At 45.3% G+C, this 19,385-nt stretch overlaps 1 protein-coding gene across 2 annotated transcripts in view; it reads right to left on the bottom strand.

The window, feature by feature from the left end:
* The window catches only part of TRIM66 (tripartite motif containing 66), an 862,818-nt gene that overhangs the window by 220,415 nt on the left and 623,018 nt on the right, over positions 1-19,385 (bottom strand). For both annotated transcript variants that reach the window (XM_086956002.1, XM_086956003.1), the window contains exons 8-9: positions 14,885-15,002; positions 1,996-2,888 (exon numbers count right to left, since the gene is read on the bottom strand). In XM_086956002.1, the coding sequence (XP_086812128.1) occupies positions 1,996-2,888; positions 14,885-15,002 (1,011 nt within the window). The remainder of the gene's footprint in view (positions 1-1,995; positions 2,889-14,884; positions 15,003-19,385) is intronic.

The raw sequence follows: 19,385 nt of genomic DNA, 5'->3' as shown, positions 1-19,385 counted from the left end.
CTATAAATATATCTGGTATTCCCACACTAAATAGATCCAAGGAACATAAATATGGGTCAAGGCTTTGCATGAATATACTCCTCTGCAAGTAAAACTGGAAAAAATTAGTATAGTTTAGAAACAATCCTAAAAATCAGACACATGTCATGTTCAGCGCATTCTCCAGGCCAGGCAATCAGGACGAGGGAAGTTTGGAATACAGCAATCGAACTTTGAGGATGTGTAGACGTTGAAATTATATAGTTGTGATAGGTTTTCACAGATCCATGCATGTTACATATATCCAAAAGACAGTGACTCTAAACCAACATTTTACTTTTATTGTTCTTCAACATTTACCAAAATTCAGTGCACCCATTCATCACCTGCTGGCACCTGGAGTCAACTACAAATGCGTAGTACCCCCTTGCTCAGAAGACTACAGGAACACAGATGTTGATCAAGGTGAATTTTGATTTTGATTTTCTCAGGAACTACTGAACAGATTTACACCATTTAAGCAAAAGGCACAACTCTGAACCGAGGGCTACCTCTTTGCCAAATTTGGTGGAATTCTGTTCAGCAGTTCGGGCTGTAGCTGCGATTAAAGGTTCCTATGGGAAATTACATGGGGAAAACACGTTTTGGGACCCTTTTGTTCTCGGCCCCCGCTTGACGAATCACTTCGGGACTTTCAGGGTTGGAGCGGACCGGAGCACCAGTTTTGAAAATATCACAAAGATTCGTCAACCGGCACCAAAGTTATTCCAAATAGAATGTTGTGGATTTCCTATGGAAAATAGGTGCTAACTATATATATACATATATATAGTTAGAACCTATTTTCCATATATATATATAATGATGTTAGTGTTAAAAAAATATTATATATACATGTATTTTATTTTAAAATTTAAATTATCTATTTCAAGTTTTATAAATAATAATTTGTTTTAACCATGTATAATTTAAATTCAATTAATATGTTATGTTTAGTAAGTGTTATATATGTAATTAATAAGTATAAACCTTTTTCTTTAAGTTTTTTTAATATCTTAAACAAATAATGTTCATTTAGTTTCAAAATACCTACATTTCTGTAAAATGTAATTTAAAATTTAGATATTAGTGCAGTAACAGTTTTGTTAAATTATTCTATATTCAAAATCCATATATAAAATGATTTACCATTAACATACAAAAGTTTTAATTTTTTTTAACTTTAATAAGCTTTTATTAATTTCTCTTTGCTCTGCCATAGAGAGATCTTCACTCTGTGGAACATAAAATCTAGCTGTAAAATCACCTTACTAGTAACTTTATTGGCAGTATTTGATGTTCGAACTGACTCCAGCCCCTTTTTCGGGGAGGTGGGGGCATTTAGGTATACACTTTTACGTAACTTTGCACTTGGTGAATAGCCAAAAGTAGGATAGTTATCCAAAATTGTAAGACTTATTGTACAAGTGTAGATTTACTCGTGTAAAGTTACTTTTGTGAACAGCACCCGTAGCTTATATGGCTGAACAAACGTACCAAACCCCTAAAACTGATTTTTATAAAAATGTTTCAGTACTGTGGTGCGCAAACACCATGCCAGTAAAAAGGATTAAATACATTTAAATAAAAGCTGCACAAAATAAACATATAGGGTGCTAGAAGTGTTTGATTCGTGGCATTTTTTGCAAAACTATTAAGCATATTTCCTGCAGAACATTTCCTGAGCAATGATGACCACACAAATTAAAATTGTTAAGTGTTTACATTTTTACCATTGCTATGTGCAGGAAATGTCCTATTTTACAAATATTTTCTCAGCTGCTCTAAAGAGCACACTGATGGAAATGGACACTAAAAGCCCAGATCCATCAAAGCAACACAAGGACTGATGACAGTGAATTGGGTCCTCGATAGCCCTTGGTTAACCACTCTACAGTGTGACAAATCCTCTCTCACAAATGAAGATGTATACTGTTTAACCACTACAAATGGCATGCACCAGTTGTTAATACTTACTTGCTGTACCTCTTCCTGGCTTTGTGGCTGAACCGGTGCAGGCTGCCTCACGATGTAGTTTATCTGCCCAACAATAGTCTGTTGAACATGCTGTGGTTGTTTGGACGGGTTCATTTGCAAGCTCTGAGGTTGGCTCTGTAGGAGAAGCTCCAGTCCTTTTTGCATTTGTTCCAATTCAAACTGCTGGTGAATTATGTCCAGACTTTGCTGCATGACTTGCTCATGGCTGCTCTCATTTTGAACTGAAGTTTGCTGTTGTTGCTGCTGTTGCTGCTGTTCGTGGTGTTGCTGCAGTTGCAAATGATTGACATTGAGCTTTTGGAGATGGCCGAGCTCCATCTGCACAGACGGAGCTTCCAAAGACGACTGCATGTGCATTAGTTGTGAGTGGCCTGTTTGTGTGTGCTGAATGTCTTGTGGTGGGACGATACACACTGGATACGTGTTCTGCTGCATCTGTTGTCTCATCTGTTGCTTACCTATCCAAATTGACGAACGATCATGCTCGGGTGGTGGCTGGTGTGCTGTCCATGGCTGAATCATTCTTAAAGAGTGAGGCATGCACCTCTGTGTTTTCATACCCTGCTGCATGTTGTATTGCATTGCTAGATGCTGTTGCTGAATTGCTGGCGTTTGTCTATAATTTTGATGGTGGTTTATGCCATGGTGCATAAGTGGACTCTTTTTCATTTGAGGTGTGTTGTTGGTATGGCAGTGGGAACAACACACTGGAGTAGGACACTGAACTGGGGGTTGGTACTTTGTCTCTACTGGAGATGTGGCTGGTGGTGGTGGATGTTGTCCTCTGTAATAGGATGCCTGCATCTCTTGCATATTTCCATAACTAGAGACGTCTGCTTGAGGAACTTGGCCATTGTCTGTCACGATGCAACCTGCAAGGGCAACAGCGGTAATACTTTTTAAAATATATGCATCTAGTATCAATCTTATATGTAACATGCATAATGTACCGCACATGCTTGTAACCACCCACACTGACACAGATGACACATTCCTGCAAGCATGCAGACAGCAAAAACCTAAAGACATCCATGAACACACAGACTAACAATACAGTAAATCACGTACACAGACCAGCACACACACACACACACTGGTGCCTGAGGGAGAGGACAGACCAGGGAGAATGTCAGTTCGACACCCCAACACACCGTGACATCTGTACAGGTCCCAATGTGAACTACTGTTATTGTGTTGGTTCTGCCAAGTTTTTGGAGGGAATTTAAAATCGCGCAGTGTTTTTTAACTGCAGCTGTTTAATGAATATTGTGTGGAAATGGTGTATAGCCAAATTAATTCTGCTTTACTTTGGACCTGTCTGCAATAGACTGTAATTTTTTTTTTCATGTGCACCTTATGTGAGCTGCTTATTTTTACTTCCTTATGTTTACATAGCGTGCGGTCTGTCCTGTATTGCCCTTCCTGAGGCAGGCTTGTATCTCTCCCTACCCTCGCTCATCTCTTCGCTGCACGACCTCTTTTGAAGTACATGAGTATTTTTATTCCTATGAACTGCACACATTATCAGGCGCCTTCACTCTAACATTCATCATGGAGAAGTGTGGCTCAATGGTTAGAGCGGCAGACCCTGATGCAGAGGTCTGGCCCGGGACCAGCGTTCAATTCACTGCCTCGGCGGGTCTTGGGCTCAAAAATTCCACAGACCTGATAATTCTCGCCTCGGTGCCTATTCCAATCAGGGAGTCCCTCTGGGCAATAGCTTGCTTAATCTCCACAATGGCCCCAACAACGCTTAGGATGCCTGGCCTCCACCTGGGGGTGCCCATGAGTGGATGCCTCACAGGAAAGCCAGGATGGGTTCCACAGCGGTATTCGTACAAGCGTCTTGAGACCCTTGCGGGTGAGTAGTGCCCTATGCAAGTATCAATTTACATATCCTTCTCCTACTAAGGCGACCAGTCTGGGAATCAAGGTAAAAGGTGGAAAGATTAAGGGCGACTCCTTGTGGCTACTTCCCTGTTTGGCCATGGTAGGGCCAGGAAGGACCTAGGGCAATGGCAAGAATTTCTACCCTGTTTCACTTCCTTACATCTGTCTTGGCCCCACACACCCTCTATCCCCGCTTGTTGTTTTACCTAAATGTATTCCTTTTACAGAATCGTATAATACCCTTTCCCTTTGGCTTCTTTAACAATACCATGTGAATGACCTATTGGTAGGCTGCGAGGTCATGCCACTGAAAGGGAGGTGCCTGTGTCTACGAGCCAAGACACAGAGGGTTCACTCACATAGACAACCTATATACAGGCCCAAATACAGTCCCAACAATATAGATATGTCCATGCAGCCCAAAACCACGTGCACATAGAGGGAAAAGCTGAAGAACGGACAGAAATAAGATAAGGATGCAAGTTGCAAGACTACCTAATACTTTAACTGTTGATGACATTAAAGTTGAGGTAGCGGAAAGACTGGTGTAAATACCTAATTAATCAATCAGTCATTGGCCTCTCCTTAGACCGCTCACTTTTGAATTGTGATTGAGGCCGAGTGGTTCAGTGAGTTGAATTGTTGCCACTGAAACATGCACTGGTCTTGAAGGCACAAAGCTGACTCAAGGGAAGCCTGATTCCACTTTCCAACCTTCAAAGGGGGTATATCGAATACCATAGATTGGGTAATAGTAGCACCAGGTGTGCACAACACTTAAGGCAGAAGAGTGATAAGAAGCACTAAATAAAACAAGTTATAACTATTATTTGGTCTCTCTGCCCATTCAATTACTGGCCTGTTCGAATAAACCAATGGCTGTCAAAATGTAGGGCTCAATCCAGACCCAGACAACTCTTTGCCCATTTGTGGTAGCACCGCAATTCAGTACTTTAGTTCCTTCAACACTCACATATGATACACATAGATTTACAACATTGATCCAAACTAGCTAAAATTAACTTGTTTGTATTACTGACATTAAGGGGCTCATTATGATTGCGGATTTTCCGCATCCTCCGGGCCGGCGGAAGCCACCGCCGGCCCGGAGGATGGGGAAAATCTGCAGCGGACCCACCAAAGACCCACCGCCACATTAGGATGGCTGGTGGGTCCCGGTTTCCGTCCGCAGCTTTTCCTCCGCATCCGGCTTACAACCGCGGAGGAAAAGCACTAATCTGGTGACGGTGTCTCTCAGACACCGTCCGCCAGATTAGTATGTGCCTGCAAACATGCTTTTCCGCGGCAGCTTTTCCGCCGTGGAAAAGCATGTGTAACTTCACTGCGGGGGCCCGTTGCGGGCCCCCTAGGTGAAGGGGGGGTGGGGGGTGCACATGGGGGGTACCTATGGTACCCCCCTGCATTTGTATGCAGAAAGCGGCAGGCACCGTGCGGTGCCTGCCTCTTTCTGCATGCAAATGCAATGCGTGCATTTTTAACATTGCCGCGGGTGCAGCTTGAAGCCGCACCCGCCGCAATGTTAAAAATAGAGGATGTGACCGCCACCCTGGCGGTCACATCCTAATCGCACAGGAGGGGACTCCGCAGCCCATGCGGACGTCCCCTCCTCCTCAATGATCGCGGACGGACGCAAGTCCGTCCACGATCATAATCGGCCCCTAAATGTGGTAGATATTTCAGAAAATGGCACACTGCAAGTCAAAACTATGAATTCATTTGAGTTCCATTACTTAGCTAAGCATTCCTTTGTTGTTTATGATATCTTCTTTTCATATTCATGCTGTCACATGAGTTAAATGTTGTTTCCTTTCGCAATTATTTCCTAAAATATTTTTAAGTATTGCAAAATTCCTAGCTTTCTGCATCTCTTTACTTAACTTGCTGACAACGGCTTGCAAGCAGTTAAACACTAATTTTACTATGAGGCACTGTTATGAAAGAGAAGGCATGTTAGCAGCCGCCAGTGCGGCATTCTCCCTTATGAAGTCTAAATATCATTTTTGGAAATCATACAAATAAACAAGTTCACCACCCTCTCACATAAAGAATTATTAAGGTTTCAAAGCCCGATTTTGATATTGATGAACGGAGTAATTTCCTTAGGCCTGGTGGAAGTCTTTACGCCTGCCCGGTCGAGACTACACCGCCCACCAAATTTATAAATGATCACCAGCATTGGCAGGAACCACGATAATGGCGGTTCCTGTCAATGCATTTTCCTGTTTGGTGCAAGACTCCATCAGTGGGACATAGCACTGCATAGAACAGTTTACTTTTATTATTTTCAAAAAGAAAATCCCGAAACAAGATTTTCTTTTTGAAAATAAAATGCTCCCCTTACCATGGGAGTCAGCTCCTGTGGCGAGGGGAGCATTTAGCAGTTTTCACTGTCTGTTAGCACCAGGGTATTCCTGGCAGTGACAGTCAGTGAAAACTGCCCTGTAATTCTACCCATCTAGGGGGCCGATTAGGATTGCGGTGAATACGCATCTTCCGGGCTGGCGGAAGCCACCGCCGGCACTGGGGATGCGGATTCACCGCTGCGGTGCCTTCAAAGCCCCCCCCCCTACATTAGGATGGCTGGGGGGTCAGCTGTGGACCGGAAGACCGTCCCCCGCTTTTCCGCCACGGTCGCCTTCCGATCGTGGCGGAAAAGCTCTTATATGGTGGCGGTGTCTCTCAGTCACCGCCAGCCATATTAGGATGGGGCAGAAAACATGCTTTTCCGCGGCGGCTTTTCCAGCGCGGAAAAGCATGTGGTCCTTTGTGTTTGGGGGCCCGTTGCGAGCCCCCAGAGTGTTGGGGAGTGGGGAGTGCACATGGGGGGTACCTATGGTACCCCCCCTGCTTTGGCATGCACAGAGTGGCAGGCACCATGCGGTGCCTGCCAAGTTCTGCATGCCAAGGCTACACATGCATATTTTACATTGCGGCGAGTGCTGCTTAAAGCAGCCCCCGCCGCAATGTAAAATATACGGGATGTGACCGCCAGGGTGGCGGTCACATCCTAATTCACACGGAGGGAACGCCGCTGCCCCTGCGGACGGTCCCTCCACCTCGGGGGTGGCGGACGGACACTGGTCCATCCGCCATCCTAATAGGCCCCTAAATTAGGTGGGTGGGATGTCAGGCCAGCCTCCGACGGCCCTTACTCCGCAGAGCCATCAGAGGAGATTCGTCATGGTGGAGACGGAGTAGCCTCTACAATGATTACTCCAAAGGTACACCCGCATATAAATTTGGCAGGTGGACCACATTCTTGGTGGTAATGATCCTACTTCACTATTATGATGGAGTCCCTTACCACCAAGAATTAAATCTGCTCTTTAGTCTGCAAAACTCCATCTCCACTGTTTTCAAGATAGATCTCTCATTCTTCATACAACTTCTCAGGAACAACAAATATGTATTTATCTATACAAAAGAAATGTTTACAATTTATTTCACCCTTTAACATACCTTTGCGCTGCACTAATCATCTAGTCAAAATTAGGTAGAGCCTATGACCAAAATCAGCATTATCAACGCCTTCACAGGAGAAACGTTCAATCGCCTTAATTTCCACAGTTTACTTGTCTGTTTTCCTTCCATGCTGGTCACATTGTCGCTTTGTCCAGTGATCCGTTGTTATTATTACTTTGCCAGGACATTTGATTACTTACAACAATTTGAGTGAGCATGGAATGTGCTATGCTGTATCTTTCATCCCATACCAAGCCTTGTAGGTTTTCAACAAAACAGTAAGGATGAGGTGACACAGTCAGTGTTCAATTTAGAGATATACCTCCTTACGAAAACAAGTTACTTACCTGTAACTTTGGTTCCCCAGTATTGGTAACTTTCATAGATTCCCATGCTTTGTATCATTCCCCGTCGTCGGAATGGGAGCCTCGGTAAATAGAAAAAACCATAGTAGTAAGCACAAAGTGAAAAAATAGGCCTAGGCCTCATCTCATTTTGTAGCTTATCCACCTCTTTTTGTAAAAGAGACCAAAATTCTGCAGTAGCCAATCAGAGCAGCCTCACCCCATAGAACCTTCCTGAGAGAAGCTCAGAGCCTCAGATTTTCGTAGCCGTTGTAAACAGCTATCCACCAACACCAGAAGACTGAGCTTTCCCAGGGGAGGTGGGTGGGCGCATGAGAATCTATGAAAGTTACCAATACTGGGGAACCAAAGTTACAGGTAAGTAACTTGTTTTCTTGCCCCAGTATTGGAACTTTCATAGATTCCCATGCTTTGTATCAGAGTAACCAGCAGTAAACAGAAAATCATATTTTGCCATACATGAACCTGAAAATGTTACACATCTCTGAAAGAACAGCAGAACACATAGGATCATATAATATGACAATAATACAGTCACACAAAATATGCAACAGGAAGGCGGGATAGAAAGGAAAGCTCACCGACTTATTGGAAAAGATTCCTCAGGACTGCTTGGCCCACTGCTGCATCCTCCTTCACAGAAGAATCCAAACAGTAGTGGCGGGTGAAGGTGTGGACACTGCTCCACGTTGCCGCCCTGCAAATGTCCTTGATAGGGACTCCTGCGAATAACGCCGCAGATGAAGCCATGGATCTGGTAGAGTGAGCACGAACTGCTCGCTGCAGAGGTTTCCCAGCCGCCTGGTGACAAAATTGTATAGCACTGGAAATCCAACGGGAAATACAAGCTTTAGAAACTGGACAACCTTTGCGTGGAGCACTGAAGGAAACAAAGAGCTGTGAAGATTTTCTGAAATGCTTCGTTCGCTCCAGGTAGAATTTCAGACATCTGTGAATGTCCAGAGAGTGCAAAGTTCTTTCCGCAGGTGAAGAAGGCTTTGGAAAGAATGGTTTCAAGACTACAGGCTCATTTAGGTGGAATTCCGAAGGCACCTTCGGGATAAACTTAGGATTCGTCCGTAGAATCAGCACATTATTCTTAAACTGGAGAAATGGTTCCTCAATCGTGAAAGCTTGGAGCTCACTTACTCTGCGAGCCGATGTCAGGGCCAAGAGAAGAGCCAGTTTCCAGGAAAGAAACTTAAGGTCAGACTTATGAACAGGTTCAAAAGGGGCTTTCATGAGAGATGACAAAACCAGATTCAAATGCCAGGCCGGAGGTGGGGGCCGGACTGGAGGAAAGACCCTGAATAAACCCTTCAGGAATTGCTTGACAATCCTCGCTGACCATAGGGAAGGACCTGAAGATGAACGTCTGAATCTAGAGATGGCTGCCAGATGGACTTTTACCGAAGATGGAGCCAATCCAGATTTCGCCAGTGAAAGTATCTAAGGCAAGAGTTTGTGAGGAGAAGAAGTATATGGGTGTAAACCTTCCTTCTGGCACCAAACACAGAATCTCTTCCATTTAGCACGGTAGGTCTTGTTGGTACTAGGTGCTCGAGCCTGAGCCAGAATGTCTCTACATTCCCCTGAGAGATCTAAACCCTGGAACTCCCTGAACTCAGGAGCCACGCTGTCAATCACAGTGACTTCAAGTCCGGATGTAGAACCTGACCGTGAGACATTGAAAGCAAAGTTGGAACAGGATGCAGGAGAACTGGCTGGTCCTGGGAGAGGAGGAGAAGTTCCGAGTACCAAACTTGTCTGGGCCATGCTGGAGCGATTAGAATCATCCTGCACGGTTCCACCTTGAGTTTGCTGATCAACTTCGGAATCAGTGGAATGGGAGGAAAGGCGTAAACAAAGGCGCCTGACCAGGCAATCAAAAGCGCATTCCCCAAGGATTCCCGATGGTGAACCCTGCTTGTGAAGGACAGGCATTTGGCGTTCTGGGGAGTCGCAAACAGGTCGATGGATGGTGTCCCCCATCGTGCAAAGAGTTCCTCCAGAACGGTTTGATCCAGTTCCCACTCGTGAGAGACTGTTCTCTGACGACTCAAAGCGTCCGCCCTGATATTGAGTGTCCCCGCTAGATGTTCCGCTGAGAGGGAGACATTGTTCTGTATTAACCAATTCCATAGCGTTTGGGCTTCCTTGGAGAGGGTGGAGGATCTTGTTCCACCCTGTTTGTTTATGTAGTGCATGGCTGTAGTGTTGTCCGTACGAACCAGCACTGCACTGTTCTGAATCCTCGGAAGAAAAGCTTGAAGAGCCAAACGGATAGCGAGAAGTTCCAGGAGGTTGATATGGAACTTGCTTTGCACTGGACTCCAGTGACCGCTGACCTTTAGCTCTTGGAGGACCGCTCCCCATCCTTCCATGGAAGCATCCGTTGTTACAATCAGGGGAGATGGTGGAAGGAGGAACGATAAACCCTTGGAAAGATTGTCTTTCCGCAGCCACCAGCTGCCTGCTTTTCTCATCTCCTTGGTAATGACAACCTTGTCGTCGAAGGATCCTGTGACTTGCCGCCACTGTCTGTCCAATTGCTCTTGTAGTGGACGCATTCTGAGCCTGCAGTGCGGAACTAAAGGAATGCAAGATGAAATCGATCCGAGAAGCGATTTGTACCTGCGAACTGTCAGTGTCTTTCGAGATTGGAGAAGACGAGCTGAACGCATTAGTTTGGTCTGGCGTTCCTCTGATGGAAGGGCTAAGCAACTGTCCGTGTTCAGGATGGCCCCTAGGAACCTTGCTGACTTGGATGGGCATAGAACCGATTTCTCCTTGTTGAGTCGAAGACCTAGTCGCTCGAACAGATCCTTGCATGTCCGGACTGCAGTGGACGCTTCTAGAACAGATGGAGCTTTTAGCAGCCAATCGTCCAGGTATGGAAACACTTGAATAGCTTGCTTCCTGAGAAAAGCTGCCACCGGAGCCAGAACCTTTGTGAAGATTCGCGGGGCGGACCGGAGACCAAATGGCAGTACTTTGAATTGAAAGTGGCTCTTGCCCACTGTAAATCGAAGATATTGCCTGTGAGCTGGATGAATTGGAACGTGGAAGTAGGCGTCCTCCAAATCTAGGGTCGCCATATAATCCCCTGGATTGAGTAGACGCAGGATGTCCTGAAGAGTGACCATCCTGAAGGACAACTTCACGAGATAAGTGTTGAGCTGCCGTAGATCTAAAATTGGACGCCACTTGTCCTTTGTCTTCCGAACCAGGAAGAACCTGGAATAGAACCCTTTCCCCTTCTGCGAAAGGGGTACAGGCTCTACCGCCCCCTTGGTGAAAAGTTGGTGGGCTTCGAGATGAAGGAGCCTGAGATGTTTGGGAGGGAAGGCATCCGGCGCTCTCGTTGGAGGAAGGTCTTGAAACTCCAATGTGTGTCCTTCTCTGACAATCTGTAGGACCCACTGATCCGATGTAATAATCATCCAGTTGTTTAGGCAATGGGCAATCCTGCCCCCCACTGATGTGAATGAGGGAACAGGAACAGTGGAAAGAGCCACCTGGCCGCTATTGTTTCCTGGTGTTGTCTCTCCTTTGCTGCCCCTGACGTCCTTTAGGCTGCTGGCGAGAGAAAGAACCCCTTTGAGAGTATTGAGGCTTATACGTCTGGCTGGACTGAGATCCAGAAGAGTAGCGATTTTGATTTCCTCCACGATAAGAAGAAAAACCTCTACCTCTCGCTCCCCTGAAAGGCACTTTACGATACTGCAATGTACCCAAGGACTTAGCTGTATCCGTGTCCTTTTTGATGCCTTGCAGGGCCTCATCGACGTGCTTGCCAAACAGCATCTCACCGTCGTATGGTAGATCCAAGATCTTATTCTGCACCTCCTGCCTAAACCATGTGGCCTTTAACCACCCTTGGCGTCGCAGAACCGCTGAGCCGGCAAGTGCTCGGAATGCGGTGGTTGCTATATCCATTGCCACATCAATGACCTCCGAAGAGGCCCGTTCCCCTTCTAGCAAAATCTTCTTCACCTCCTCTTTAGAAGAATCCTGCAGTTCTTCTACAAATGGAGCAAGGTCGCACCACATTTGCCGATCATAGCGTCCCAGAATCGCTAAAGCATTGGCTGCTCTAACCAGGAGACTGGCCATAGCTGAAAATCTTTTGCCTACATTGTCTAGGCGCCTGCCCTCCTTATCCGGCGGTGTAGTCATCGGCGTAGAAGGATTCTTGGATTTGCTCTGGGCAGCCTGCGAAATGACCGAATCCGGTTTCGGTTGGCCAAGCAAACATGCCGGACTGCCATCAGGTGCCTTGTACTTCTTTTCCAGTCTCGGAAGCACCGGGAGGACTGTGGCCGGATTATGCATAGCCTTCAAGCCCTCAGACCAGACATGCTCAATGATCGGGATGGATCTCACTGACTTTCTGAATGGTTCTTTAAAGTCATATAAAAAACAATCCGATTGAACCGTGGTCACTGGGAGACCAAATCTTTTGGATGCCCTGTCCATCAGGTTGTGAAACCCTCCAACGTCCGCTGGAGGCGAAGTAATGTTATCCGGATCTGTGTTGTCCGGATCTATAGGGTCAGTAGTATTCCACTAGCCTGTTGATCTTGATCAGGATCCGCTTGCTGGTCTGCATCTGAAGACGCAGCGTCATCATCAGTATCTTGCACCTGAACCACCTCTTGTGGGCGCACTTCCGGCGCAGTGGCACGCTCTCTTGGAGGCAAAGAATGGTCTGCCACAGGTCGTAATGTCTGAGGCGGAGGTGTCGGGGGACGCACTTGTTGGGTTTCTGGAGGCGCAGGGAAACGTGGCCGGTAGTCCTGCAACATAAGTTGTATATCCGCCACTAAAGTGGATGTTATTGCCACCATCCCTTCAGGTACCTGACGCAGAGGCTGCTGTGGAGGCATGTGTCTGGTAGTAGTGCGCTCCTCCTCATAATAATGCTCTGGAGCATAGTGCTGTCGTTCCATCTGCTCTTCCTCAGAGCTAACGTCCTGAACCTTAACCTGGAGGTCAGAAGGGCTATAGGCCTGCCCAAATTCACTGAAAGTCTCTTCATCAGAGTCCTCTTCTAATAGTAGGCTAGGTGGTAATTTCTGAACCTGGCGAGGAGACGTCATCTCTGGCGTTATTTGCCTCCTTTTCCTCGAAAAAACATGTTTTTCAGAAAATTCCGTCGTCGACGAGGTCGTCGTCGACGAGGTCGTCGTCGACGAGGCCGTCGCCGACGAGGCCTACGTCGACGGGAAGCTTGTAGACACTGTCTTCGTCGCCGAGAGTTGCGTCGTCGACGAGGTGAAACTCATCGTCGACGATGGTGGTATCGTCGACGGGACCGTCGACGAGCTCGTCGTCAGCAACATGGTAACCGGCGTCGTCGACATCGTCGTCGTCGAAGTCGTTCTCGTCGTCGACACCGCCGTCGACGCCAGCTTTGCAGACATTGTCGTCGACGTGGAGATGGTCACTCTCGTCGACGACGAGCAGGATTCCGGAGCCTTGAAAACCGTCGACGGTGAAGGCGCCGTCGACACAGCCGTCGTCGACGAGCCCGTCGACGAGGCAACTTTGGCAGAGCTGTCCTTTTTAACACTCGTCGACGACGTACCTGAGAGTTTAGTCGTCGACGACTTCTGCCTCTTGTCTGAAGCGACCTCCTGAGCAGGGGTTGAAGGCTTTTTGACCCCTCGATCTTTCTCTGAGGGAGGCGAAGAGACTGTAGAAGTCTTTCTCACCTTTTTTGAGGCCTGTTGTTCCTCAGGCTTACCCTGCCTCTCCTTTACACCTCGGTGAGGAGATTTTTGGGCAGCCGGCCTGTCAGACCTATCAGAGGTCCCTGGTAAGGCCTTGTGACGGGACTCGTCTGAAGTAGAAAGGGGGGACCTACCCCTTTTCCGAGACTTTCTGGATGACACCATCGACGAGGAGCCCTCACTGTCCGAAGAGATAATGTCCTTCCGGTCCTTCATCTTCTGAAGCCATGTGAGGAGACGTCCTTCCCTGTCCCTCAAGGTCTTAGCTGAGAAGGATCTGCAAATCGGACAGCCTGTAGGTTTATGGTCCGGATACAAACAGTAGATACAATCCTCGTGTTTGTCCTCGACAAACAACCTCTTTTTGGAGCAGGTGGCACAGGCTCTAAAGAGGGCTTTCTTCTCCGACATGATGAGAAAATATCCAAGAAGTTGAAGAAATAACAAGAAAAAATTGAAGAAAACTGAGCAGAGCTCAATGGAGACTCCCTTGCACAACGTGCGGTAGAAAATCTGAGGCTCTGAGCTTCTCTAAGGAAGGTTCTATGGGGTGAGGCTGCTCTGATTGGCTACTGCAGAATTTTGGTCTCTTTTACAAAAAGAGGTGGATAAGCTACAAAATGAGATGAGGCCTAGGCCTATTTTTTCACTTTGTGCTTACTACTATGGTTTTTTCTATTTACCGAGGCTCCCATTCCGACGACGGGGAATGATACAAAGCATGGGAATCTATGAAAGTTCCAATACTGGGGCAATCTCACTCTTCCACTACACACTGTGACTTCTTCACAGACTGCGATCACAGTCTCGATCCTTTGAACAAATTTGGTTGTTCCACTGGTTTTACAAAGTGTCAACACAGTTTTATAGTCAAAGTTAAAGGTAGCATTTAAAATATCCGCATTATTCTATGGATTTTCTTCTTAATTTCTAGCATTTCAGGTATATATGTTTTGCTTTATTTTGATTTTATAACGCCTTGTCGTTATTTATTGACACTCATCAAGCACTCAGTGCTTTGGTTAGAATACTAAAGCTATCAAATCACACCTTCTATAATGAAGCCCCAACAAATAAGGAGGAGACAAAATACCAAATAAATCTGAAAGATTAGACTTTAGAAATGTAAGAAAACATAATTTGAATATATATTTATAGGAAATGTTTCAAATGTGGTATCAAAGCCTTTACGTAGATTTGTTTATAGCTAGCATAAAGGTAGTACATTAACAAAGATTATTGGTTTAAAGTAATTGTGCTTTAGAAAGTAGTTAAATTGAAGCAGAACATTTAAAGCATAAACATATTTCTACTTGTCAACTTTATAAAAAACAATATGCCTTTTACTGTCACTTACTTGATAAAAGTTAATTGGCTGAAGAAACGTTTCCTTACCTAAGTGAGATAGTTGCTTGGTCCAGAGAGATGGTTCCCAGCTAAACCTAATTTTCGAAGGAGGTGGGACATCAGTGTTGCATCTTGTTTCCAGAAGGCGTTGCATTTGGTACACAATCTTGTCAAAGAACAAATTGCAATTAAATAACTAATTAGGGTTCATTTTTTTTGCACAGCAACCCAAGTCACAAAAGCCAGTTCGTGGCATTTACAAAAAGACTAAAATTGATCATACACATTAGGAAGGAGGGAGGTAGCTAATGGGTCAGTAGAATATTTCAACTCAGTTATGGTACTTGAATGGGACATACCAGCCTGGTGTTAGCACTTAAGGTATATCTGAACCTGTGCATTGTGCATTTTGAGGTTGTTCTTGAAATGTATGAATTTAGAAATGTTTCATGGTTGGGTGTAAAAACGGCCATACAGTAGCTTCCAGAAATACTTTCTTACCAATGTCATCTGTTTGATGAATGGAATGTGTCAGTCAGTCAGTCAGTCAAAATACACTTTATTCGATTTTTTTTTAAATCATAAAAGGCAAATACAGTACGAACAAATTTAAAATCCACAATATATATAGTTACATCTCATAATCAATAAAATATTAATAATGCATTAAAAATATGTTAAAATTTAATTAAGAGTGTAAACAGGTTAAAAGGGGACAGTTTGCGGGACCCTCTTACACCTTGATCTAAAAGCAGCTTTTAGGTAACTTGCAACACTGAACATAATATAAGTGTTAGGCAGTGTTTGCAAAAAAATTAATGCTGGTCTGACTTGGGTAAAACCGGTATCCTTCAGGATTGGGATTAAATATTTTTGCCTCTCAACAGTATAATGCCCACAAAAGAACATAAAATGGAGAGTGTCCTGGTTTGAAAACTTATCACAGCCACAGGATGGGGCATCTTCAGGTTTAGCCCACGAATGAAAACCGCCAAGTGAATAGTGAATTAGATTCATTCTAAATTTTGTTAGCAGGGATCTGTGGAGTGGATTAGTAACAATTTTTAAATAAGGTTCCAGAGAAGGAGTGGTAGTTAAAATCGAATAGGCTCTTACAAGAGGTTTTCTTAATTCCACCTCCTCTCTCTGTAAACAGGCCCTCACCAGAAATTCCTGCTTAATCCATTTGACATCCTCCTTCCTAATGTTTAGTGGAGTTGAAAAAAGCTCTGGTCTCCCTAGTGACGTGAAAGAGGATTTAATATATTTCAACCAGGGGATTTTCATAGCCCAGTCCCGTGAGATCACATCCTCCAATATACTGTGGTTGAGTGTCAGTTCAGGGTTCATCCATGTTTTAGCCCGAAAGATTAATGGAGCCAACTTAAGCCTATCCGCTATATAGGGCAGACCAACTTCCTCGTGGATGGGGAGGGTCGGGGTGGACTTGGGGACAGATAAAAATTGTCTAATAGGCCCATTTTCCACCCTCTGAATTTTATCCTGGTTGACATACCCCCACAAGGGAGACCCATACAAAGCAATAGGAATGCACTTGCTATTATAAACCTTTAACACTACCTCCATAGGATTGGCCCCCAGTCTTTTTGTAAAAGCCAGGAGGGCTGATGTAGAGCGGGCAAGAAATATACTCTTCACCTTTATCTGGGGGCCCCATGAACCTCTCTCGTCAAATAGGACCCCCAGGTATGGGAAGACAGGGACCCTAGAGAGTGCCTCTCCCCTACAAGTGAAGGATTTTGCATGCAGCTTATGTCTCTGACTGCCTACAATCATAGTATGGGATTTTGTTATGTTAACTTTTAGGTCTTGGTTCTCCATAAAAGAACCAAAAAGATCCAGAAGGGTCTGTAGGCCGTTGCCCATACGCGCTATTAAAACAGCGTCGTCCACGTATAGGAGTGCCGGGATCTGCTTTCCTCCTATACGTGGTACATCAGCATTCCCTGCTTCAAGGTATTTCCCCAATCCGTTAATGTAGATCGTAAAGAGAAGGGGGTCCAAGATACAACCCTGGCGCACCCCCTTCTCAGAGTGAAAACTATTGGTACACCTACCCTCCTTGGAGACCCGCACTTTGGCTGAGAGACCCTGGTGCAAGTTTGCAATGAGAGCTACTAAGGGGGCCTCTATTCCGAGCTCATATAGTAGGGACCATAGCTTGGACCTATTCACCAAATCGAAGGCCGAGGAGAGGTCCATGAAAGCCAAATATACAGGCCCCTCCCCGGCCACCGTGTATTTGGAGACTAAAAGGTGCAAGTTTGAGCATTGGTCCAGGGTGCCCCGGTTCTCTCTAAAACCGTACTGTATGTTTGAAAGTCCTCCACAACTCTCCAGGCCATCCCTCAATTTAGCTAGTAATACTCTGCCCAAGATCTTAAAGGCAGAGTCAATGAGGGAGATAGGTCTATAGCACCCAGGGTCCTCACGGCTTCCCTTTTTGTAGATGGGTACTATGATGGATGTTGCCCATGTTGCCGGAATTATATTATTGTTAGCTGCCCTGAAAACTCTCGTGAGCACCTGAGACCAAGCTATTGGGGAGTGTCTAAAGAAGTCAACCGGTACGCCGTCTGGTCCCGGCGCCTTATTTTTAGAGGACTCAATAATTGCCTTGAGCACCTCCTCCTCATTAAACTTCACCTCTGGTAAGACCTGGCCCTCCACCATAGTGTAAAAAGCTGTACTACCCTTACCACCATACACATTACTAAAATGTTGTACCCACTTTTCATCTGGTATAACACAGTCTAGTGCAGTATTGTCATCCCCTGTAAAGAACGGGTGCTTTATGATGTCCCAGAATCTCTTACTATCTTTAAGGACATCTATCGTGAGGAGATCATGCCATGCATTGTTTTTGATGGTATTTTTTCTCCTCTTTATGGCTAATTTATATTCCCGCCGCAGGTTGGAAATTAGTGCCTTGACCCTCGGAATAGCCTTTAGTGCACGTTTTAAAGATCTGTAAGTGCGTGAACAGCTGGTATCAAACCATTTATAGGGTTTCGGAGGGAGTTGTGATTGGGGTACTGTAAGATCCCTGGAAATTTGTACGCAGATGGAATCAAAGGCCATTATAATTTGGTGATTGGAAACAGTTTGATCCAAACAGATAGCCATTGACCCCTCAATTTTTGGTAGTAGGTTAGCCATAAAGGTTTCTTGTACCACCTTACCCCACTTTAACCGTCTGCCCTGATCACTGGGCACCGCTGCGGCACAAACCTTGGGATGACCCACTTGTTTGCGCCATAAATCGTTCCAGATTAACTCAGCTAGCAGAGGATTATGGTCACTAAAGGGTGAGACCACCGCCTTATATTCCCCCACCCTCGGAATAAGACCAAGGGAGGTGAAAATATAATCAATGGTCGACCCGTTGACCTTGCCTTTGTAGGTGGGTACCATATCACTACCCCCCGAATTCGGCGGTTCGTACAAATTAAAGCTGGCTAGGAATATCTCAAGTGCCTCCCATGATTTGGTATGTTCGAAACGCGGGGAATCAGCACCATTTTGACCCTCGAATAATCCTGTGTGACATGGTAATTTACATTGATGAGTATTAAAATCACCCATTAAAATGAGCTTGTACTGAGTATGTGTATTTTGACTGTAATTGTATAGAAAGATTTCCAAAAGGTCCACATGATCTTTATCAGTTGCCCTTACCCATGAGTTATAAAAATTAATTACCAGGACAATACAACCAGGTGAGACTGTCCATTCAATTATTAGGATGTTGTGGTTATTGTATGTCAGGTTGGCAGCTAGAGGCTGCAGTGTTATGGAGCCCAACCTTTAGCTGGAGAAGGGGATAGTGTACAGATAAAAAAATAAAAATACATATATCTTTGCTAAAAATCCTCTCTTGCATATACTTGGATTGTGCAAATTTTGTCCTGTGCAGTGCCAACTCCTAGATTTATCACCCCATATATACTGGGATCCCAGCTTCGGGACCACTAGATCAATTGGCGGGGTACGTGCCTTGTTCTTTATTCGGTAGCTAAGAAAGAGCCCGGGGAGGAGACCAAGGGAGGCTGTCTTACTAGGTCTTTCAGCCTGCGGTCCCCCAGTGTGCTCCGCTTGTCGCCCCTTACCCCGCATGAACTAAACGGATTAAGCCTGCACCTTACTCCATAATCAAAACCGCCCAGCTAACAAACTAACAGCATAAACGCCAAGGGCAGGTGCAAATTGAATCTTGTGGGGGACAGCAGGCGCTCATCAACTGATTGGTTTCGTCATCTGCCCGCCCTCACCACCATCTACCACCACAGCCATAGTTACAAAACCCCAATCAGCAATCAGCAATCCAGAAATCCAGCAATTCAGCTTGCAAATCAATTTGCAAAACCAACCATCAAAAAATTCAGTTAAGAGATAAAAGAAGGATATTTCCGATCCATCGACTGCACACTGACGGATCCCTCAAGCCCAGGTTCCCCCCCAAAACAGAAAGGAACAATTATATCGTTCACATTTGAAATATCTTGATCATGAGATCCGGGAAAATACG

Source organism: Lissotriton vulgaris, chromosome 2_1, assembly GCF_964263255.1.
Source record: "Lissotriton vulgaris chromosome 2_1, aLisVul1.2, whole genome shotgun sequence".
In the NCBI taxonomy this organism is placed as follows: domain Eukaryota; kingdom Metazoa; phylum Chordata; class Amphibia; order Caudata; family Salamandridae; genus Lissotriton; species Lissotriton vulgaris.
The sequence above is the reverse complement of the archived record's forward strand: the minus strand, read 5'-3'. Positions and strand labels throughout refer to the sequence as shown.